The 25,217-nt window shown below is 40.7% G+C and overlaps 1 protein-coding gene across 9 annotated transcripts in view; it reads right to left on the bottom strand.

Moving 5' to 3' along the window:
* LOC139461227 (proline-serine-threonine phosphatase-interacting protein 1-like) overlaps window positions 1-25,217 on the bottom strand; it is a 66,080-nt gene that overhangs the window by 7,343 nt on the left and 33,520 nt on the right. For 2 of the 9 annotated variants that reach the window (XM_071242851.1, XM_071242853.1), the window contains exons 5-13: window positions 24,289-24,351; window positions 22,276-22,380; window positions 20,152-20,197; window positions 17,489-17,568; window positions 16,233-16,331; window positions 15,485-15,581; window positions 14,457-14,579; window positions 10,115-10,138; window positions 899-996 (exon numbers count right to left, since the gene is read on the bottom strand). In XM_071242851.1, coding sequence (XP_071098952.1) covers window positions 899-996; window positions 10,115-10,138; window positions 14,457-14,579; window positions 15,485-15,581; window positions 16,233-16,331; window positions 17,489-17,568; window positions 20,152-20,197; window positions 22,276-22,380; window positions 24,289-24,351 — 735 coding nt within the window. Of the gene's footprint in view, window positions 1-898; window positions 997-1,436; window positions 1,495-8,872; window positions 8,921-10,114; window positions 10,139-14,456; window positions 14,580-15,484; window positions 15,582-16,232; window positions 16,332-17,488; window positions 17,569-20,151; window positions 20,198-22,275; window positions 22,381-24,288; window positions 24,352-25,217 lie in introns of those variants that run through there. The other 7 variants (XM_071242858.1, XM_071242854.1, XM_071242855.1 and 4 more) reach the window with 7 other exon arrangements.

Here is a 25,217-nt window from a genome sequence, read left to right as displayed (position 1 = left end):
AATTAATTAATTAAAAAGAAAATTAAGTCAATTTTTATAAATAAATATGTGAACAAAGATAACTCCACATCAGTTACACACGAAAAACAAAACGTAGCACAAGCCATGCCCATTCTCTTATAAGCCAACAGTAGTGTGTGGGGGGGGGGCATTCGTCACCACTCGCCCCTTTCCGTAACCTCCAAGAAGACTCGTCCCCCTATCGATGAATGTTATGTGCGAAAATACGACAAACCAATCAGAATGCGTGTATGATTTCAAGTTCTTCGTCAAAGAATCCCTCAGAAATAATTTTTGATTTTACATATGTCTTGCATCTAAAAATATACCCAGGACATGTAAATGTGCTCAATCATATTGTATAATTCCGCATGTCCCGATGTGCTTTAAATTGCATCTGAAATATATATAATATATGGGGAAATAAATGTGAACCATTACGCAACGAGTTGACAATTGTTTTAGGTATGCCCGTTTGCGCCAAGAGGGAACCCCGTCGCAAAAATGGCCATGAGAAGGGCACGAGTCGCTATTCGGCTTGTCCCGGAATAACACGAGTTAGTCACGAATGAGTGAAAGGGTTATGGGAACATAGAGGCTAAGTAGAAATCATTGCTTGGTTAGCCAGTCATATAGTCCTTGGCTTCGCTTGCAATTTGTTTACAACAAGTTATTACTTCTTGGTGGGAGGAATTAGCAGAACAAAATAATACTGAGACTTGTCCTGCGTTACATTATTGAGAGGTCATTTCCTGGGGAGGCAGTTTTCCTAAAGGGGGCAATTTTCTGAGGGGAGAGTATCTGGTGCAGTTGCCCTAACACCGATTGACATAGATCCTAACTCTTGTAATGCATTTATTTGTACAGAAAACTACTGACATTCTGGACAATTAACTACCTGTGCCGTGTGGGGTCTTGAGATAATAAGCATTTTGTCAGAAGAGGCTACGGTGAGAGCATCAGGAGAACGAAGTGTGGCATACAGGTCATCTTGATCTACAGAAACACAGAGGGAGAAGATAGACAGGCAGAAATGAGAGTTATCTCCCTTTGTCTTTCATTCTCTGAGCATTTTGGTCCTATGAAATGTGATGCTTGCTTCAAAATAACCTTTTATGAAAAAAAAATAAATGTCACCTAACTAATTCCATTTTGATGCAAAACGTGAAAATGTGTCTGTATGTTAAATATTTTATTTGAACCTTTAATATTAATTATCAAAATAGCTCTCTGATTAAGGATATTTCTTTTGCCAGAAAAAAAAAATACATTGATGGTTCGTGTAATCGGAAATAATACTGAAAACTAAGGACACATTCTTAAAAAAATGCCCAGATGTAAGAATGAAGGACACATTCAAATCTGAATCACAGTAAAGGGAGATATCTCTGTCAAAACAGCACAACAAACAGTCTATGGAAGAGGCATCAGTTTACCACATTCGCTGGTTATAGTAAAACGTGCTGTGATCTGTCATCATATTTTCACCAGCTTCTAGGGATAAAGAAAAGAGATGCATCTTACTGGCTCTACCAAGACGGACACTACAGGGAGCACATAAGAGGCTCAGAGACAAAGTTTAAATGTCTACCCTGACAGTGCCGGCAACCCATGGCAGTTACACCTCCAACAAACACAAACTTTATAACTCGGCATGTCTTACGACAATCATGTTCATTTCGTTCTTTCAAGGTTCAAGAGAAATTTTTCATTCGTCGGATTCTTTTGAATAATCTCACTGAGAATGTATTTTTTGAAAACACCATTTTTTAATTTCATGTAGTTGGACAGAGCTACTCTTATCTACCAGTACACTGATTACGAACAGATTAGCCAAAGCTCCACAGAATGATATTCCAAAAATTCTTTTTCTCAATATGTTAAAATATTGGTTCAGTACCATGACAACAGGAATATTTCACTTTCTCAAGAACCAACGAGTTAACAAGGCATACTCCTCCCATTTGAACTACTTATATATCTCCACGTAACATGTATTCGAGCCTCACCTATCTTCGAGCACCTAAACAACACGTAACCATGCGCTTAATGGCGTAATCAAGACGCTTCAAAGTTCACTGAACACATCAAAGTGTTCGCCACTTGTTGCTAAAGTTATGTCACGAATGAGGTGAGGTGAGGTGAAATTGGGTTTAACGTCGCGTCCAAGATTATTGCACTTATATAGCGACGTGCATGCACGTGTGTGTGTGTGGCTGCTTGTACTAGTCCAGACTGATGCCGAATTATAGTGCTAGCTCACTGAGATACCATGCCGCAGTTTAACATGAATACCCCACTCAGACATAGTATACTGACTCCGAGCCGACCAGTCCTTGTTTTAGCCCCTTAATGCCGAGCGCCAGACAGCATAACAAGTACCATATTCTAACGTCTTTTGGTATGAAGTGGCCGGGGATCGAACTCCGGACCTTCTGCTCTCAGGGCGGACGCTCTACCACAAGACCACGGAGGCGGTCTGTAGCAAATTAAGCTACACGAGGTAAAATATTCACTAAGTAAAGAAAACCTACCTCAAAACTTTCTTTTTCACTAACACACATTTAAATTAAACTTGATCTGATGATCATTGTGTATCAGAACAATCGAAGTACGTATGATGTATCGGTTGCTGTTTGTAAACTTCCTGTCTGTAATGTCATGTGACTGATCATGTTGTGCATCGATCTTTAACTTGACTGTCATGGAGGAGCTTGAAATCATGTGAGGATGACAAGATGGCGCCTGACTGACTTGTCTCACTTGAGGAATCATTATCACGAAATGACAATTAAAATGACAATATGTGGTCATTTGACTATCCAATTGTAAACAAAAATAAATGTTCTCAAAGGTAAGACTTAATTTTGGGATATTGTGATTATTAGACACGTAATGAGAAATAATTTGTGTTGGCTCGAAAACACAGTACGTGAGGATCAATACAATTATATCATTGCAGCATCCAGCCGTGAAACACGGCACTCACATATCATGTTGTTCACACAACAAGCACAACAAAGCTTTGTCTGTTTGTTGTTTAACGCCACACTCAGCAATTTTCCACCTATATGACCACAGTCTGTAATAATCAAGTATGGACCAAACAATCCAGTGATCGATGTCATGAGCATCAATCCACGCAATTGGGATATACAGTGACATGCATCAATCAAGTCAGCGTCACAAGGGACGTGTGGCCAATGCAGGAAGATATCAGTGATGAGCATCTCTTCCAGCATAATCCCAGACATATGACAGCACCGGAACCAATCATCACACATTGTGCCCATTTTCGGAATCAAACTCAGATCTTTGGCCTGATGAACAACAGCTGAACCACTATGCTACCCCTTCCCCTTCTTGACGAGGTGAGAGCCTTCCTAACTCAGACATGTTTCCTGCTGCCATCACAATTCAGGGTAGACATCTAATTCTTGAGCACACATTACCTTCTTAACATTTAGGAGACTGATCGTCTTCATAACAGATCATTTTGTAAATTTCGTTTAAAACAGGAAAATTTCATCATTAATAATTACAGATAAATGAAAGATATGTATTCCCTGAAACTCTCAGAAATCACAAAATTGTCCAAGAAGGTGATGATCGAAGGACATTTAGGCCTCCTTTTTTCTATTGTCACTTTAAACAAACATACAAAAGAAATTAGGAAAAAAGAAGACATTTAATCATTTTTTTTAAAACCGACTGAGTTGCTGTTCCAGGAATGTGTACACTATGTCATTTAATCATTTTTAGTTATTTGATGAAAAAAATACAATTAAATCTTTTCCCTAATCATATTAAATCCCTTGTATGATTCAGAATCGTAAGCATATGTTTATAAATTACTATAAAATAGTGATGATACCATGATACTGGTTCATCCCATCACAAAGACATGCAAAGGCAAGTCAAGTGTTCAACAACTCCTCCAGAGTCCACATTGAAAACCATGATAGACAAACTGGAAATTGTTTGACTGTTTCGCCAAACATTTGTGCATATTTTTGAGTAAATGTTAATTTTAAATACTGACCACTATACTGTATTTTGCCCCAAATATTTTGTAAATGAACAAATAAAAATAAAAGGCCTTACTAAGACAGAACATGGAGCTCCTTGTTTCATTCCTAATCAATAGTCAAAAATCATATTAACTGGGAAAATAGGAGACTTCAATCAAATGAAATAAGACAAGATTTAGAAAGGAAATAATAAATTCATGAAACAAATAATGAATTCACATTAGCAATACATATTCAAATGCAAAATCATGAATCAAGACAACAATTCCCAGCATGCATCACAGATGTTTCTATACTGAACAAAATAAGTCTGGGATCATGAATATTTGTTTTCGATATTTTTATGAAATTGTGTGCTAATTCTAAAACTACTAAAAATATCCATAAAATATTCCTGATTTTGTTCAGTATATATGCACACAATGAGAAAGCATAACAAGGCCATCAAGAAAGACTGTAGTTCAAAACATGCATGGAATATCTGGTAGTCTGTTGGATGTTGGATGTTACAGTATTCCAGCTATATGACGGCAGCCTGTGAATAATCAAGTTTTATACAGCCAAATCTCGTTAATCTGACACTTGTTAATCCGACAATTGGCTTTATCCGACACTAAAGGTGGGAACCGATTAAATCTGTGCTATTTAGACCCGTTAATCTGACAGTCTCACCCTCCGACCAATGAAATGACAAACAGGAAGTCATGATTAGCCAATAAGAAAGCAGCTTTCTTAAGCATTGCGGCACTAGTTTCAAAACTGGCGACTTCCATTCCAGACTATGCTTTTAAAAGTAATTTGAATCGGTCATATAGCCCAAAACAGTAGTTTTTTGGTTGGCTTTAGAGGTATCATGATTAGAAAACACATTCCACCAACAATGTAACTTTACAATATGAATATTTCTTTATCCTTTTTTTATGACGTGTTTGTATCGTTATCTATTGTGCAGTTGTCCGATTTTCAATCTCGAATGTTCATACTGCTTAATTTCATTTATCAGACCTACTTGTTACCCCGACATAACCATATGCAACCAACCATGTTGGATTAACGGGACTTGACTGTACCACTTTTAGCAATATTCCAGCAATATCCCGGACACCAGAAGTAGGCTTCACACATTGTACCCATGAAGGGACACAAGACGAAGGCAAGCACCTGTAGCATCAAGTAGACATAGAGGCATGCTTTAAAGAGGAAAAACACATGATACTAAAGCAAATAAATGGAAGATATGATGAGTTCAAATTCACACAAGGACAGCCAGGGGGTGTTGTCCAGAAATACCACGCCCACCTTTCACTGATGTGAGCAAAGGAAGATGCACCATTTCCTGCCTACACACATATACTCATAGACCGATCACATCCTCCACCTCTTGCCCATGAAGAAATACGAAATCCACTTAAAATAATACATATTACTCCACTTTCTAGAGGTTTATAATTTTCCAGACAGAAAACACTAAAATTTGTGTTCTCATATGATCATTAAACTGAAGTGATTTGGGTTACCATGGTTACACTTGAAGGAATTTTGACGTCACAGAACAAAATAGTGAAAATTTAAAGGATGTTTCCTCATCTGCATTGAGAGTACTCAGTTTTGTCTGACATTTTTCTTATATCTAACTAATTCAATGGAAAAAGAAGGCAGGTCATTCTAGGGTTTCTATGTGTCCTTAATAACTACTACACCAAATTCATACTTTAGAACAAAGGCACAAAAATACATTTTGCTTTTATTTGGGTTGTGCGAAATATTCTCTGCATGAATTAAAAAAAGTGTGTTGGGGTGACATAAGGCGATGTACAGTATTGCCAAAGGACCCTTCAGCCCACTCGGGACTTCAAAACACACCCATCCTAAACAAATAGGTGACATCCACGAAGTATTGATGAAGACAGGAAATGTCATCTCAGTGCAAGCGGGGAACAGCGGTGATATACTGTAAATCTTGAAATTAACGCGAGCGTGACTTAAATGCGAAAAATGCGAGTGGTCTTCACATGAACTTCACATTTATGCCTCCAAAGTGACTATCAACAACAAGACGGCCTCACTGCACACTTTGGATAGCCGGAATGCCAACTTGAATATAAACACAAGCTCAGTTTATTGAGCAGCAGTTGTAACAAATATATGACAATGTCATTCAAAGAATCTGGATCTGGTGCGTTATCACTGCTGGGGTCAAGAGTTCTACCCACTTGTGTCAAGCTTGTTGAAACTTTATCTGCATACCAATCAGTGAACTGTTGTTGGTTCAAATATTTTATTGCCTTTGAACTTCTTTAGTGCTAGTCAACAACATAAACATATAAATTGTGCGTTGTTTTTAAGAAAACACTGTTTACTGTTTTTACGGAAGTGCTCTACTCAGTGCTAATAAGTGGTGCTGTTTACTGTTTTTACGGAAGTGCTCTACTCAGTGCTAATAAGTGGTGCTGTTTACTGTTTTTACGGAAGTGCTCTACTCAGTGCTAATAAGTGGTGCTGTTTACTGTTTTTACGGAAGTGCTCTACTCAGTGCTAATAAGTGGTGCTGTTTGCTGTTTTTACGGAAATGCTCTACTCAGTGCTAATAAGTGGTGCTGTTTACTGTTTTTACGGAAATGCTCTACTCAGTGCTAATAAGTGGTGCTGTTTACTGTTTTTACGGAAATGCTCTACTCAGTGCTAATAAGTGGTGCTGTTTACTGTTTTTACGGAAGTGCTCTACTCAGTGCTAATAAGTGGTGCTGTTTGCTGTTTTTACGGAAGTGCTCTACTCAGTGCTAATAAGTGGTGCTGTTTGCTGTTTAATTGGATTAAGGTAAGGTTGGATTAAGGTCAGGATATGTATCATTCCACTGGGGATGGGGTGGGGCAGCCGCATTGATTTTGAGTTGTTTTTTGGCAAGGGGTCACAGTTGTATTAATTTGGAGACCCATTAATTTCACGATTTAAGGTAACTGATGGAATCAACATTATCCCGAGCCTAATCATGTCCCCTCCCCAATTCCTCCAGCTCTATCGCTGCCGTGCAAACAAGTAGTCTAGGACAACATGGTCGCCATCTGACAAGATGGTCAGAAAGTCTACTGATGCCCACCCATCATTGCAGATGAGTAAGACAAATATATGGCAACTACTTTCTAATGTTATGGTTCTCGAACTCGACCAACTAGAGCCAAAAGCCACAAGCAGAAAATGAAATAAAAAATAATGTTGATATATTCCATGGCCCAACCTCGTAACCTAGCAGATGACTAGTGATCAAATAAGTGTTTTTATTGTTCCTGCACATAGCAATGCTTTTTAAATAATCTTTGAATAATGCCAAATAAATGAACACAATACAAGCATGCTAAGATAAACAAATTCATTATTATTTTCATTTTGACATACCCAAGTTTACTGGTTAGCAAAATATCCGTAAAACGCAACATTAAACAAGGTGACCTAGAGGCAAGTCACAGACTGATGGAGACTCAGGGTGAAGTTTGAGGTTACAGAAAGACAGATGCTAAACCATGAGTCATCAGAGAGTGATTGACACTCAGTGTCAAGGCATCAGTTAACAGATGATGATGGACACTTAGGGTCAATGCCTCAGTTTACAGAGGATAATGGACACTCAGGGTCAAGGCATCAGTTTTCAGAGGATGATGGACACTTAGGGTCAAGGCGTCAGTTTACAGAGGATGCTGGACACTTAGGGTCAAGGCATCAGTTTACAGAGGATGATGGACCTTTAGTGTCAAGGCATCAGTTTACAGAGAGTAATGGACACTTAGGGTCAAGGCATCAGTTTACAGAGGATGATGGACACTCAGGGTCAAGGCATCAGTTTACAGAGAGTAATGGACACTTAGGGTCAAGGCATCAGTTTACAGAGGATGATGGACACTTAGTGTCAAGGCATCAGTTTACAGAGGATGATGGACACTTAGGGTCAAGGCATCAGTTTACAGAGGATGATGGACACTTAGGGTCAAGGCATCAGTTTACAGAGGATTATGGACACTTAGGGTCAAGGCATCAGTTTACAGAGGATGATGGACCTTTAGTGTCAAGGCATCAGTTTACAGAGGATGCTTGACACTTAGGGTCAAGGCATCAGTTTACAGAGGATGATGGACACTCAGGGTCAAGGTATCAGTTTACAGAGAGTAATGGACACTTAGGGTCAAGGCATCAGTTTACAGAGGATGATGGACACTTAGTGTCAAGGCATCAGTTTACAGAGGATGATGGACACTTAGGGTCAAGGCATCAGTTTACAGAGGATGATGGACACTTAGGGTCAAGGCATCAGTTTACAGAGGATTATGGACACTTAGGGTCAAGGCATCAGTTTACAGAGGATTATGGACACTTAGGGTCAAGGCATCAGTTTACAGAGAGTGATGGACACTTAGGGTCAAGGCATCAGTTTACAGAGGATGATGGACACTTAGGGTCAAGGTGTCAGTTTACAGAGGATTATGGACACTTATGGTCAAGGCATCAGTTTACAGAGGATGATGGACACTTAGGGTCAAGGCATCAGTTTACAGAGGATGATGGACACTTAGGGTCAAGGCATCAGTTTACAGAGGATGATGGACACTTAGGGTCAAGGCATCAGTTTACAGAGGAAGATGGACACTTAGGGTCAAGGCATCAGTTTACAGAGGATGATGGACCTTTAGTGTCAAGGCATCAGTTTACAGAGGATGATGGACACTTAGGGTCAAGTCATCAGTTTACAGAGAGTGATGGACACTTAGGGTCAAGGCATCAGTTTACAGAGGATGCTGGAGACTTAGGGTCAAGGCGTGAGTTATCAGTGACAGTGAAGTGAACCACAGACCTGATGACTCTCAGACTAATACACAGGCGCATTCTCCCTTCTCCTCCTCTGAAAATTAATCTTAAAATTGGGGGTTGGCAACAATCTCACTGAAATCAATATCTCTCTGCATTAAGACGAGACAAACACTGAGGGGTATCGGATGGAAATTACAAAACAAAATTCCCATGAACTAAAAAAACATTAAATTGACTTATACACCCTTTGGTCTTGAAAAAGGACCCACTGGCTTTAGACTAACTAATTTAGAGGACATGTTGTTTCAGTGCCAAAACACTAATCAGTGCCTCTTTTCAGAAACCTAAACAAGTAACTGTTTGCTTGTTTATTGTTTAACGCCACACTCAGCAATATTCCAGCTATATGACGGCCGTCTGTAAATAATCGAGTCTGGGCCAGACAATCCAGTGATTGACGTCATGAGCACCTACCCACACAATTGGGACACAATGACATGCATCAACCAAGTCAGTGAGCCTGACCACCCGATCCCGTTAGTCGCCGTTTATGACAAGCATAGTCGCCTTTTACGGTTAGTGAAGTATGAAGTATGGGGTTGCTGAAGACCTATTCTACCCCGGACTTTCACAGGTCTTATACATGTCTCAATGCCTCAGGAAGGATGACGAAGGTGATGAGGATGGTTAGCTGGGGGCGTGGAAGCAGGAGGTAGGTATGGTGCCTCATTGACTCAGGAACAGAGGCAGGAGCAGCTCGTCAAACCATGCACAGAGCTGTCTAAACATGGGCACATCACCCTGTATCCCAACACGTCATGCAACACAAATACAGGCAAGACTTAGATCAGAATCTGAATTCTTTCTTCTCATGGATTTGCTCCATTATACTCAGTCTAGACTAACATATTGTCTCTGAGATGAACATATCGTACAGAAAAAACAGTTGCTCAGTTATCTAAATAAAAATATAATAAAAGGGAGCCCAGTGATTCTCTTCATTTCCTGATACTGCAGTAATCTAGACTTGCATGGGCTGTAGTTGATTTATTTGTATCAGGGTCTGCAAGACAGACTATACTCAGTCTTTCTTGCCAGAATGAGATTTTGATGAGTTTCATTGATAAATACGTCATTATTACAGATACGACTGTGAACAATAATGCATTGAGACAATACTTACATTTTGAATGTAACTGCAAATCTCACTAACGCTATACTAGAAACTAGAGTCATCTAAAACTGCCTGTATTTGATCTAAAAGAAGTGCTTCTTGTTGGCTTACCATCTACCGTTGCGTATGTGTTATCTATAAACAGCAGGAAAAACAAGGTGTCAGCAGGAATAGGTGAGTTTGGTTCACCACCGCTTGTAACAGTATCTCAGTTATATCACGGCTGGTCAGGTTAATGTGGGAGGAAAGCCCGAAATGAGGAATGTCTCAGATGTTTACCACGTTGGTGAAACCAACAAGCGTGGTGCTGACAAAACAGCAAGCCTAAGGGAGGGAGGCAGCTCTACCCTGAGAACTGTAGCACCTCAGACAACCTGGCTACCCTTGACACACTCTTCATTGAAATTAAAATATTCCAGGTACACAGTGAGTGAGTGAGTGAGTTGGGTTTAACGCCGCTTTTAACAGTATTCCAGTTATATCAAGGCGTGTCAGCTTAATGAGGGAGGAAAGCCCGAAGTGATGCAGGTCTCGGACGTTTACCACTTCGGTGAAACCCACGAGCACGGGTATGGTGCTGACAAACCTAGAAACATAATCGGGGCGAACTGGGATTCGAACCCACAATCATGGGTTTCTGGCGTGCCTAAGGGAAGCAACCCTGCACAGCGAATCGCGGCGCCTTAGACGACTGGGCCACCCGTGCCCCCCCCAGGAACACAGAGATGCCAACCGAAAGAAGTCAAAGAATATTTTCACTGCCTCAACAATAGGCAACTGTGTGATGTTACTCATTGAATCTATAAGCTGAACAGCCAATCTAATCTGATTTACAGGTCGACCAAGTGATATTCTGGTTAAAAATATTATTGAGTAAAGATAAGATATATGGATGAACAACTTCTCTTTTACAATTGGGAATGACGTTTCGGTGTAGTTTCTAACGTTATCAAGCAAGCGATGTTATTTAGGTTCTAATACCATATCAAGCAAGTGATGTTATTTAGTTTCTAACACTGTTATCAAGCAAGTGATGTTATTTAGGTTCTAAAACCGTTATCAAGCAAGTGATGTTATTTAGGTTCTAACATCATTATCAAGCAAGTGATGTTTTTTTTAGGTTCTAACATCATTATCAAGCAAGTGGTGTTATTTAGGTTCTAACAGCGCTCCTTATTGTAATAAAGATGTTGTTCATCCATATATCTTATCCTAACTCAGTACTCCAACTTTCAATCCCTTTCAAAGAAATTAAACAAGTTATCTTTAAAATCTGATCGCAAAATACCTAAAAAAAGTAATTTGTGCTCAGGTTTTACTACACACAAAAAACTTTCACTGGAAAATCTGAGCAGTAATGTTGTGAGACCCCCGAAGTTGTGTTTCATCCTTTCAGAGACAGAATTGTACGTCTTGAAGCGGTTACTAAAACATTATTCGTCTCCAACAAAAACACAAGGCACCTAGAATATCAAACGGTCAACTCATTTTGTGAATTGAGACATAAATTAAAGAATATGAATATGTCTAATATGTATATTCACAGCAGATTTTGAACAGTAACTTTCAGAAAGTTTTACTTCAAGTCTTGTAGAAAGCTGAATACATCGGAATGGTTGGCATCTCTGAGACCATCAACATGGCAAGAAAGCGAAATGTAATATGCTTGCAATATTGAAACAATGTCTTGTTTGTTTGTTTGTTGTTTAACGCCGCACTCAGCAATATTCCAGCTATATGACAGCGGTCTGTACATAATCAAGTCTGGACAAGACAATCTAGTGATTGACACATGATTCACGCAATGCGGATATGATGACATGCATCAACCAGGTCAGCAAGCCTGACCACCTGATCCCGTTAATCGCCTCTTACGACAAGCATAGTTGCCTTTTACAGCAAGCATGGGTGGCTGAAGACCAAATATACCCCGGATCTTCACGGGTCTGAAACAATGTAGTGAAGTACACTGTTTTAGATTTTGGATTATTTATCAGGTTTTCATGTCAAAAGAATAAGAATCTACAAAACTGGAAATTTCAAATCTATATTTTTTCTGAACGCATGGAGTTTATGATCAGAAGGTCTAGAATCCAAGTATAAAACAGTGTTAAAGCATTCATCAATCATACTCATTATACTCATCCCAGGTAACCTATTGCTCACTCAACATGCCCAACAATCAACACAGGACATGAGGCCACACAGTTATCATCAGACTTTCATCCCGACTACAGTCAAACACCGTTGTGTCAAACACCGTTGTGTCAAACACTGTTGTGTCAAACACTGTTGTGTCAAACACCATTGTGTCAAACACCATTGTGTCAAACACTGTTGTGTCAAACACCGTTGTGTCAAACACCGTGGTGTCAAACACCATTGTGTCAAACACTGTTGTGTCAAACACCGTTGTGTCAAACACCGTTGTGTTGAAGGGACCTGCGTAATCACTTCTCGTTACACCAGGTTCCACACAACTGATAATGATGAATGAAAAAAGAAAACACGGGTACTAAGCAAGATTTTCCAATCCATACAACCATCAAAGTTTGACACTACAGTGTTTGACGGTCTTCATTAAAGGAGGCATGGGGGATTTTATTTTGTAGAGATTATTTTTGTTCTTATTGTTAAACCCTGCACTCTTTGCCACACCCAGCAATATTCCAGCTATATGTCAGCAGTCTGTACATAATCGAGTCTGAACAAGACAATCCAATGATTGACATCATGAGCATCAAGCCTGACAAACCGAAAATGTTAGTCACTTCTTATAACAAGCATGGGTTGCTGAAGACTAGATCTAACCATATCTTCACAGGGGACAAGCATGGTTTGCTGAAGACTAGATCTAACCATATCTTCACAGGGGACAAGCATGGTTTGCTGAAGACTAGATCTAACCATATCTTCACAGGGGACAAGCATGGTTTGCTGAAGACTAGATCTAACCATATCTTCACAGGGGACAAGCATGGTTTGCTGAAGACTAGATCTAACCATATCTTCACAGGGGACAAGCATGGTTTGCTGAAGACTAGATCTAACCATATCTTCACAGGGGACAAGCATGGTTTGCTGAAGACTAGATCTAACCATATCTTCACAGGGGACAAGCATGGTTTGCTGAAGACTAGATCTAACCATATCTTCACAGGGGACAAGCATGGTTTGCTGAAGACTAGATCTAACCATATCTTCACAGGGGACAAGCATGGGTTGCTGAAGACTAGATCTAACCATATCTTCACAGGGGACAAGCATGGGTTGCTGAAGACTAGATCTAACCATATCTTCACAGGGGACAAGCATGGTTTGCTGAAGACAAGATCTAACCATATCTTCACAGGGGACAAGCATGGTTTGCTGAAGACTAGATCTAACCATATCTTCACAGGGGACAAGCATGGGTTGCTGAAGACTAGATCTAACCATATCTTCACAGGGGACAAGCATGGGTTGCTGAAGACTAGATCTAACCATATCTTCACTGGGGACAAGCATGGTTTGCTGAAGACAAGATCTAACCATATCTTCACAGGAGACAAGCATGGTTTGCTGAAGACTAGATCTAACCATATCTTCACAGGGGACAAGCATGGGTTGCTGAAGACTAGATCTAACCATATCTTCACAGGGGACAAGCATGGGTTGCTGAAGACTAGATCTAACCATATCTTCACAGGGGACAAGCATGGGTTGCTGAAGACTAGATCTAACCATATCTTCACAGGGGACAAGCATGTTTGCTGAAGACTAGATCTAACCATATCTTCACAGGGGACAAGCATGGTTTGCTGAAGACAAGATCTAACCATATCTTCACAGGGGACAAGCATGGTTTGCTGAAGACTAGATCTAACCATATCTTCACAGGGGACAAGCATGGGTTGCTGAAGACTAGATCTAACCATATCTTCACAGGGGACAAGCATGGTTTGCTGAAGACTAGATCTAACCATATCTTCACAGGGGACAAGCATGGGTTGCTGAAGACTAGATCTAACCATATCTTCACAGGGGACAAGCATGGTTTGCTGAAGACTAGATCTAACCATATCTTCACAGGGGACAAGCATGGGTTGCTGAAGACTAGATCTAACCATATCTTCACAGGGGACAAGCATGGGTTGCTGAAGACCAGATCTAACCGTATCTTCAGTGGGGACTCATGGGTTACTGAAGACTAGATCTAACCATATCTTCACAAATGTTAGTCGCATGAAGCGTGAATGTTTGCTTCGCCCATGGTTGCATTTCAGCAAGTAAAGAAATACGGGAACAGTTTCATCGACACCAGATGACGCAGGCTGGGATGTTTGGTCACACGGAGACAGGGATGAAAGTCTAATAGTCAACATGGCCTTACCAAATTTGAATATACCATCCACATACAAACAAGCATGTTGAGCTACACTGTGGACAAGGTGTCACCCACTCATGTATTTACCTGACATGGTAACACCATTACTTCTGGCTGGCTGTGTCCTCTGACCTCCTGACCTTTGTGCCTGGGCGGCTCTACGCCCCAAAGTATCTGTATTACTGTAGTAGTTCTCAAATACAATACGTGCTGAAAGGTCAAGGTCATTCTAAATCAATTATTGTTATTATGACAGTCAGGATTTCAGCACCTTCGTAAGGCACTTGTGTCTTTGCCGCGACCAGCAATATTCCAGCCATATGACGGCAGCCTATAAACAATCAAGTGCCACAAATGCCTTGTTGAAAATTACTCGCTGGTAATCCCAATCTCATTAACATCAGATCTGATCAGATACCTCTCTGTTACAGCAATGATCTGAGGAGATATCCAAACATGGTCAACCCTGAGTGAACTTTGACTGCTCAGTTCAACTGAAAGATAGACGGTTCTTGGGCAAATCTGATGTCAGCTTTTGAAAATGTTTGTTTGTTTGTTTTTCACGCCTTACTCAGCAATATTCCATCTATATGATGGCGGAATGTAAATAATCGGGTCTGGACCAGACAATCCAGTGATAGACATCATGAGCATTGATCCATGCAATTTGGATACGATGACATGCATCAAGCAAGTCAGCGAGTCTGACCACCCGATCCCGTTAGTCGCCTCTTACGACAAACATAGTCACCTTTTACAACAAGCATAGTCGCCTTTTACGGCAAGCATAAGACCTATTCTACCACGGGTAATTACATTATTTTAATGAAATTGCTTTTTTCCAGTTGCAGGCACACTGACGTTGCACAGTCACTTGAGCCAGAAAAACTGGTTGACATCAGCAGTGAGTGAGTATAGTTTTACGCGGCTTTTAGCAACACTCTAGCACTGTATCACAGTGGGGACACAAGAAATGGATTCACGAATCGTACCTATGTGGGAATCAAACCTGGGCGTTCGGCGTGACAGGCAAACGCTTTAACAACTAACCTACCCTACCACCTCAGAATAACCAGTGGTGCTGGTGAGCTAACAATTCAGAAAGATTGGACTACCTGGCCTCTCTGTGCCTGTCTGATGCTTGCCTATATATGTACAGATGTCGTTTTCCATGGAGCAGTGTTCCAACACATGCCGGACTGACTCGCTGCACTGAAACAGATTCATTGTAAACACGGAGTACTTGTACAAGGTCCTAATGTGTTCTTCTTGTTTGTTGTTGATGTTGTTTTGCTGTTGTTTAATGCCAAACACAGCAACATTTCGGCTGTATGACAGCGGCCGTTAAATTATCAAGTCTTGTTCAGACAAAACAGTGATCAATATAATGAGCAACAATCCATATTGTCGGAGTACGGGCAACAAAAAGATAACAAAACTTGTGCAAATCATTTAAGTTCAACATGAAACAAAACACAGAAATACTTCTACTTAGTAAACTAAGAATATACATTAAACTTTAAAACCTGTCATGAAACTGAAAATGACTCATCATCGTCCCACAAAAATCTTAAAGAGTGAGTGAATGAGTGAGTGAGTGAGTGAGTGAGTGAGTGAGCGAGTGAGTGAGTGATCAAGTGAGTGAGTGAGTGACTGATCGAGTGACTGATCGAGTGACTGATCGAGTGAGTGAGTGAGTGAGTGAGTGAGTGAGTGAGTGAGTGAGAGTGATAGGGTGACACACTATCTACCAGGTCACCCAATCCACTAAAACGCCTCTTTCTCGGGCCTAATCTACCCCGTAACCTAGGGGACATGTGCTTTTGTTCACAAGCAAATCTTGAACCATGAAATTTGTCTCACATCGTCAACTTCCACTGCAACTTGGGAATCAATGTTGAGAGAAATCCACAGACTTTCTCGTAGGAATTTGATTCGGTCATGATCCAAACTCTGAAACATCTGAAACAATAATACACAATTACTTCCAAATATTTCTCACATTTCACAAACAAGTACAAAAGCTGACTCTTTATTGTCAAACGTTTGTCACTAGTTTGTCACGAATAAGGCATTAAGTCACAAGCAGATTGGTCAAACTCAAAATTCAATGGTAAAAACCTCATGAATCAGTCACACCCTCCTTTGAAAACAAATTCACGGATATTCTTGAAAGTACGTATGGTTTTACACTGCTTTCACCAATATTTCAGCAATATAACTGCAAGTGTTCTTGAAAGTAATTGAGTGTTTTTTTCTGAATCTCACCAAACGTTGATGAAAGGCTGCCATGTCATATAACCCAGGAGTGAGTGAGTGAGTGGGGTTTAATGCCGCTTTTAACAGTATTCCAGTTATATCACGGCGTGTCAGCTTAATGTGGGAGGAAAGCCCGAAGTGATGCAGGTCTCAGACGTTTACCAATTGGTGAAACACCCGAGCATGGGTATGGTGCTGACAAACCTAGAAACATCAGGGCGAACTGGGATTCAAACCCTCAATCACAGACTCCTGGCATGCCCAAGGGACACAACTCTGCACTGTGAATTGCAGCGCCTTAGACGACTGGGCCACCTGTGCTCGAACGTCAACACAGGATATGAGTAAACAAGTTTAAATGCTGCTATTTCAATTCATATCAGCAACTATGAACACATGTGCGGTATTAACACATCAAAGATAAAAATTCTGGCAATCTGTGATTTGAACCCATGACTATGGCACAACTGATGCCCTTTCCAAAGAGCTGTCATAACTCCCAGAGATAAAACACACAATATTCCATGTCTCCATTCATGTTTCAATTCATTATTAATTTTCAGTAGTAAGTGAGTGAGTTTGGTTTTATGCCGCTTTTTGCAATATTTCAGCAATATCATGGCAGGGAACACCAGAAATGGGCTTCACACGCTGTACCCATGTTGGGAATCGAACCCGGGTCTTCGGCGAGACGGGTGAACGCTTTAACCACTAGGCTACCAGACTGCCCCTAATTTTCAGTGAGTGAATGAGTGAGCTGGGGTTTATGACAAGCAGCACTAGCAACATGACAGTGGAAGGCACAGGAACCGTGAGGCCTTCAAGATAACACACAGGGGAGATAACTCTGTTGAGCTTACATTACAAGATGCCTGCATTTCTTTCTCCCAGAGATCCCGTGCGCTCTCCAGGGTGTCAAGGGAGCTCTTGTATGCTGTTTCTGGAAATACAAACAATGTCAGTAGTTCAAATCCTAACATGCATAACAAACATCAAACTCAGCAAACTGATGCAGCAAAAAGGCCTACAAACAGGGCCGTTGAAACACTGCAGACTCAGAAAACGGTTAAAACAATATTTCATTCTTTAGGCTAAAAGATAATAGTCTTGGTTCTCAGCCACGCCCACATCATAATACAGTCGGCCGCAAAAATATAAAAGTCCTAATTCCGGTACTTAAAAATGATGCTCTCCAATACAGCACTTCCCTTTATATGTGCACTGTTTATGGTAATGGTAGTCTGTCTTACAGACCCTGATACAAATATATCAACTACAGCCCATGCAAGTCTATAATTTTTGGCAAGTCTAGATTACTGCAGTATCTGAAAATGAAGAGAATCACTGGGCTCCCTTTTTATTATTTTTTTATTAAGATAACTGAACAACTGTTTTTTCTGTACGATATGTTCATTTCAGAGACTATATGTTAGTCTATGGTAATGGCAGCAATAGGAGTTTGTAGGCTTGTTTATGTAGGTGGCCCTTTCCCAGGTTGATGGTACACAACTGTTTATTTGGTTACATACCAGTTTGAACAAGCAAAAAAAAAAAACACCACCCGCCCCTCGCACTTTATTTTCAAAAGTCTTACAATTTGTAAGCCTTACATTAGTTAAGTCATTAAAATGGGTAAGCTATTGTCCAAATAATACAAATGAATCACTTTTCCCCTCAAATGTTAGACCACATCGTCAATAGAGCATTTGCTCAGAGAACGGAAGGTTGGCGGTTTGATCACATCAAATCATAACACTTTAATGATGGTTCTTATTGTTTCCCTGCCTGGTGCTCAGGGGGATAAACAAGGACTGGTCAGATAGGAGTCAGTATACTGTGATATAAAGTGGGGTATTCATTTCAAACTAAGGCACAAGCAGCCATGCACACACACACATCATTAAATAAGTGCAATAATATCGAAAGAAATGTTAAACACCATTTCAGAGAGAGCAAAGTGACCATGATGTCAAAAATAATAATCTTTATATGCAAATACCTTTGCTCCTTCATACAGTTCAATTCCTTTGTAACCCGCAGGGTTGCTTTCATACAAGCCACAAATATGTGAAAGAAAATCTAATATTTCTAACTTTCTCTTAAGTAGGAACATCAACTTTTGAAACAGACATCTCAAAAGTAAGACGGGCAAATAGTGATATAAACAGACAGCTGTCTTTCTTAGGCCAACCAAACAACTGTCTCCGTAGAAGAGGGCAATGTTCACTTCAGTTTAGGGAGAAAGGTACTGTCATCATCACCTTCACATCCTAACAGCAGACAGCGCTCTGCCTCGATATTCTCACCTACCATACTTCAACATTGACTCGCCATCGTCGTAGTGCGTAGCTCGCCCTGTGAGGAAAAGGCAGACTCACTGCCCTGACTCGTGTGTTTGCGGAGTGATCTCCCTGGTGACATACATGACTTTCACAACACCAGACACTGTCAGCTCCTGTCCTTGTGTGCAATCCGCAAACAGCGGTGTTTAGGGAGTGGCAGTTTTTTGTAACATGGCGATCTGTCTTGGAGATGGGGAGTTGGGGAATGTTAGTGAATGCTGGAAATACGCTTAGGGACCAGTTCAAAAGTTCAATGTAAGTTTAAAAACTTAATTCTTGACCCCCCACCAAATTAATTCTGAAAATACTAAATTCCTTGTAATACTCACAAATATACTGTCGCGACGCCAAAACACCATACAGTGGATAGACGGGGTATATTTGATGTGAACTCCTAACAGCACATGCACAGTGAATCGTATTGTGTTACGGTTTACATTAGCAGTGGTTTTATGAGCTTGGGGGCTGAGTTAACTGCTTTTTCTCTCAACTCACTGATGTCGATGGCGATCTCGTGAAAAATATAGGAAATAGTGTTTCCTCACTTTAGTTACTTTAAAAAACATTGAGAAATCAGCTAAGTCGATTCTGTTGGATGGAAAACTTGCAGGGCCCCACCCTTTACCTTAAGGAAATAAATTTTTTATTCAACATTGAACTTTTGAACTGGTCCCATAGGTAGCACTTCCTTCTATTTCAGATTACGGATTTGACTAACTGCAGCCAAAACACACAATAACATAAATATATTCATTATTTTGTTGTCAAAAGGTTCTCATTTTGATGGATTATATTAAATGTGAAAAGGTAGAAATCAAACACCAATTTAAGTGTTAACTTTCTAGACAATAACTGATGTCATTAATTATTATTATTATTTTTTTCCCTCGTATGGGTTTTCGTATTTTGTTCATCATGATCGGCTTGTACTTAACGCCACTCTGAACATTCTTTCAGTTTTATGTCAATCCACATTTAAGACATTTCCAATCAAGATGAAACCCATGAGCGTGATCATGTTTCTGACACAATCGTTATACTTTTTATTTCAAGAGGTATTTTTAAGAAGTTAACCTCCCATCAACTTTACATTTTCACATTGTGCATCCAGCCCTGTGATACACAAATATTCAGTAAAATGACCAAAGAAATGAATTTGCCATGGTTACAGAATTTATTACCTGCTTTAGCAGCGTCATCTTCTGCTTTTGTTTTTGTTTTGCTTGCCTGAAATAAAAAAATAAACACATAATGGTTCAACGGATTTTGAAGTGATCTTAGAGCTAAGGTGATCGTAACTCCAATGCTTCAACATAGACTTTGAAGTGATCTTAGCGCTTTGGTGATCGTAACTCCAATACTTCAACATAGAATTTGAAGTGATTTTAGCGCTAAGGTTATCGATACTCCAATACTTCAACATAGATTTTGAAGTGATCTTAGCGCTAAGGTAATCGTAACTGCAATACTTCAACATGGATTTTGAAGCAATCTTAGCGCTAAGGTGATCGTAACTGCAATACTTCAACACAGATTTTGAAGTGATCTTAGCGCTAAGGTGATCGTAACTCCAATACCTCAACATAGATTTTGAAGCAATCTTAGAACTAAGGCAATCACCACACCCAGTATTCAAAATAATTTACAAAAGCCATATTGCTAAGATCACTTGGAGGAATGGTTCCAAGTAAAGAACATTTCCTGACACACAGCAGTGAACTCTGCCCAGCTGAAATAACACCACCGCGGGCCATGACCACATGACCACCATGACATCATGACACCATGACCACCATGACATCATGACCACCATGACATCATGACCACCATGACCACCATGACCACCATGACATCATGACACCATGACATCATGACCACCATGACATCATGACCACCATGACACCATGACCACCATGACACCATGACCACCATGACACCATGACACCATGACCACCATGACACCATGACCACCATGACACCATGACACCATGACCACCATGACCACCATGACATCAGGCTAAACCACACAAATCTGTGGTCACCGACATTTCTTATCATGGTACACCATGGTAATCAGAAACCATAATTGACCATGTTGTTTAATGCTGCACTCAGCAATATTCCAGCTATATGATGGTGGTCTGTAAATAATCGAGTCTGCACCCAACATTTCAGTGATTGACATCATGAGCATCGATCCACGCAATTGGGATATGATGACATGCATTATCAACTAAGTCTGTGAGACTGACCACCCGATCCCGTTAGTCAGAAAGCATGGGCTACTGAAGACCGTTTTTTTACCCAGATCTTCACGGGTCTGGTTGACCATGGTCATGGAGGTGGGGTGAAGAAGGGTTCCTACACTTAGCTCTAGTTCCTTGGCCTGAACCGTGGCACTAGACATTGCTTGAGGTTAAATGAAGCTGGTTACTTCACTTAGCTTTAGTTCCTTGGCCTGAACCGTGACACTAGACATTGCTTGAGGTTAAATCCAGCTGGGTACTTCACTTAGCTCTAGTTCCTTGGCCTGAACCGTGACACTAGACATTGCTTGAGGTTAAATCAAGCTGGGTACTTCACTTAGCTCTAGTTCCTTGGTCGAACCCTGACACTAGACATTGCTTGAGGTTAAATCAAGCTGGTTCCTCACGTAGCTCTAGTTCCTTGGCCTGAACCGTGACACAAGACATTGCTTGAGGTTAAATATAGCTGGGTACTAAACTTAGCTCTAGTTCCTTGGCCTGAACCGTGACACAAGACATTGCTTGAAGTTAAATATAGCTGGTTACTAAACTTACCTCTAGTTCCTTGGCCTGAACCGGGACACAAGACATTGCTTGAGGTTAAATATAGCTGGTTACTAAACTTAGCTCTAGTTCCTTGGCCTGAACCGTGACACAAGACATTGCTTGAGGTTAAATCCAGCAGGTTACTTCACTTAGCTCTAGTTCCTTGGCCCGAACCGTGACACTAGACATTGCTTGAGGTTAAATATAGCTGGTTACTAAACTTAGCTCTAGTTCCTTGGCCTGAACCGTGACACAAGACATTGCTTGAAGTTAAATCCAGCTGGTTACTTCACTTAGCTATAGTTCCTTGGCCTGAACCGGGACACTAGACACTGCTTGAGGTTAAATCAAGCTGGGTACTTCACTTAGCTCTAGTTCCTTGGCCTGAACCGTGGCACTAGACATTGCTTGAGGTTAAATATAGCTGGTTACTAAACTTAGCTCTAGTTCCTTGGCCTGAACCGTGACACAAGACATTGCTTGAGGTTAAATATAGCTGGTTACTTCACTCACCTTCTCAAGTTCCTTTGCCTGAACCGTGACACTAGACCTAAGGACACTGAAGTTTTCTGATGCAGTGTCCTTCTCTCGACATTTGTCTTTGTAGTTTTTATGATTCTGAAAATCAAGACAATTAAAAGATTATTCACAGCAGCACGAGATGTACTGTATTTGTTGTAAGAAGAGCCCTGAGTGATTAGACAGTTCACAAAGGGGGCTCTTATTAAATATATCCATACAAAGAGAGGCAGTGAACAAACCTAGTACGAAATGTTGATGAATTTAAACCTTTTTTAATTGTCGCTAAAAGGCATATATATTCCCCTTCTGTGCTGCTGTAAATGTTTCAAAACCTACACAGGCAATACAAACTATCATGAGTGAGTGAGTGAGTTTTACGCCGCTTTTAGCAATATTCCAGCATTGATTGAGCGTATTACATTGTGCACGAACGGCATAGAATGGTGCTCATGCTGTCAACCACTGGTTTCCTGAGAGCAGATTAGTGAGTGAGTATGGTTTTAAGCCGCTTTTCACAATATTCCAGCAATATCACAGCTGGGGACACCAGAAATGTGCTTCACACATTGTACCCATGTCGGGAATGGAACCTGGGTCTTCGGCGTGACAAGTGAACGCTTGCCCCACTTGGCTATCCGATCGCCCATACTGACTGTCATGAAACTGTTGCTCTTAAGAAGACGCTAAGAGAGACCAATTGCAGATTGGTAGAGAAGTTGGTTGCGGAGAGTTTACTTATGTGGGGTGCTTTTATGGCACACACGCACGCACGCACGCACGCACGCACGCACGCACGCACGCACACACGCACACACGCACACACACACTCGCTGCCAAAAGAAACACACACCACAACTTATATAAATGTATGTGTATTAAGAAGAGATGTTTCCAATGTGTACCATTCAATGACAAAACTAACAATCAGTCGGGTGTTTCCACAAAGTGACTTTATCCTTGTCACAAATACTGCACATAAGCTTTATACGCAAATGGTGCATCTCGAGTCATGGATCTGTGACGTCACATGTGATGCGTTTATGAACATCGGTTCACACAACATACCAGTATGTTCATTTGTGCATCAAACCAATCTATTATCTCTTGTATATGTATAAGTCATATTAACCAACATGTATGATATTTGCGTTTCTTTTGGTGGTGAGTATATATACTCTGAAAAAACACAACATACTCACATCCCGATAGCACTTGGTAGATATGTTAAGCTCTGTTAACATGTCAGGGGAGTCTATGTAGCACATATTTACTTATGTACAGGAAGGCGTGAGGATCATAAAATGTATATTATTCTGGGAAAGCATTCTGACATGGTTGGAGAAAGTGAATGTTGTTTTATGATAGTAAGCAATGTTCCAGCTATGTGACACCGATCTGAATATAATCACGTCACGGCCAGGCACACCACTGACAGAAAGCACAAGCAGTAATCCAGATGCCGACACAATGACAGGAGTTGAACTCTTTATACATCTCAGTTAGTTATTATGAAATAGTTATTGGGACAGGTACTGGGACCTATTTGGAACCAGAATACACTCTGGGAGACAAGCACGAGGTACTGGGGACCTATTTGGAACCAGAATACACTCTGGGAGACAAGCACGAGGTACTGGGGACCTATTTGGAACCAGAATACACTCTGGGAGACAAGCACGAGGTACTGGGGACCTATTTGGAACCAGAATACACTCTGGGAGACAAGCACGAGGTACTGGGGACCTATTTGGAACCAGAATACACTCTGGGAGACAAGCACGAGGTACTGGGGACCTGTTTGGAACCAGAATACACACATTGGAGACAAGCATGAGCTTCTTGGGGCCTATGCTGACCCAGAAAATACACTGGGAGACAAGCATGATGTATTTGGGGCCTATTCGGACCCGGAACACCCACAGGGAGACAAGCATGAGGTACTAAGGACCTATTCTGACCCTAAATACCCACAGGTAGACCAGATGACACTGAGGAAGAACCTACATTCATACACCTGGTGTACTGACTGTTCTTGTTGCTCTGGTATTTCTTCAAGTTTTCTTCTGCCTGAAAAAAACAAAATGGTGCCATAGAGCTGTAGTTCAGGTAACACAGACACAGAACAAAATTTGATACGCTTATGTTTTCTGCACAAGTGAGAACTAAAAACTAATTAAAACTAATGATGTCAAATAAAAAATGATGTCAAAAGAAGACGCTAATCCGTATCTCTTGGTAGTAATATATAGAATATATAGCTGTTGACAAGGATATTGAGGGGCAGCTGTAACCATAGCTACATGGTATACAAAACACACCTTGTGTTATGCCACAAGTAGCAATAATCCAGCTCAGTCATAATGGCATGATCAGTCCTGTGCCAGGCAAACCGGAGATTGACAGCATGAGCATCAATCTACACTGTAGGTAACTGGGACACAAGATCTGCCAAGCAACTCACGTAGCCGTGTCATGTAGAAACCCCACATTGTGTGCAGTTTTTCTCTGATGTATATCCATGTCATGTAGAAACCCCACATTGTGTGCAGCCTTTCTCTGTTGTATAGCCATGTCATGTAGAAACCCCACATTGTGTGCAGTCTTTTTCTGTTGTATAGCCATGTCATGTAGAAACCCCACATTGTGTGCAGTCTTTTTCTGTTGTATAGCCATGTATGATAGATCACGTCCAGCTGACAACACCATATAGGCCCTGACATCAACCTACAGCTCAAGTTCTAGTCCAGCTGACAACACCATTTATAAGAACAGACATTGGCCTATATCTCATGTTCAAGGCCAACTGTCAACACCATTTGTAGGAACAGACATTGGCCTATATCTCATGTTCAAGGCCAACTGTCAACACCATTTGTAGGAACAGACATTGGCCTATATCTCATGTTCAAGGCCAACTGTCAACACCATTCTGA

This window comes from Haliotis cracherodii, unplaced genomic scaffold (assembly GCF_022045235.1).
Source record: "Haliotis cracherodii isolate W230 unplaced genomic scaffold, xgHalCrac1.p SCAF_14, whole genome shotgun sequence".
Lineage (NCBI taxonomy): Eukaryota > Metazoa > Mollusca > Gastropoda > Lepetellida > Haliotidae > Haliotis > Haliotis cracherodii.
This window is presented reverse-complemented; position numbering and strand designations above follow the sequence as displayed.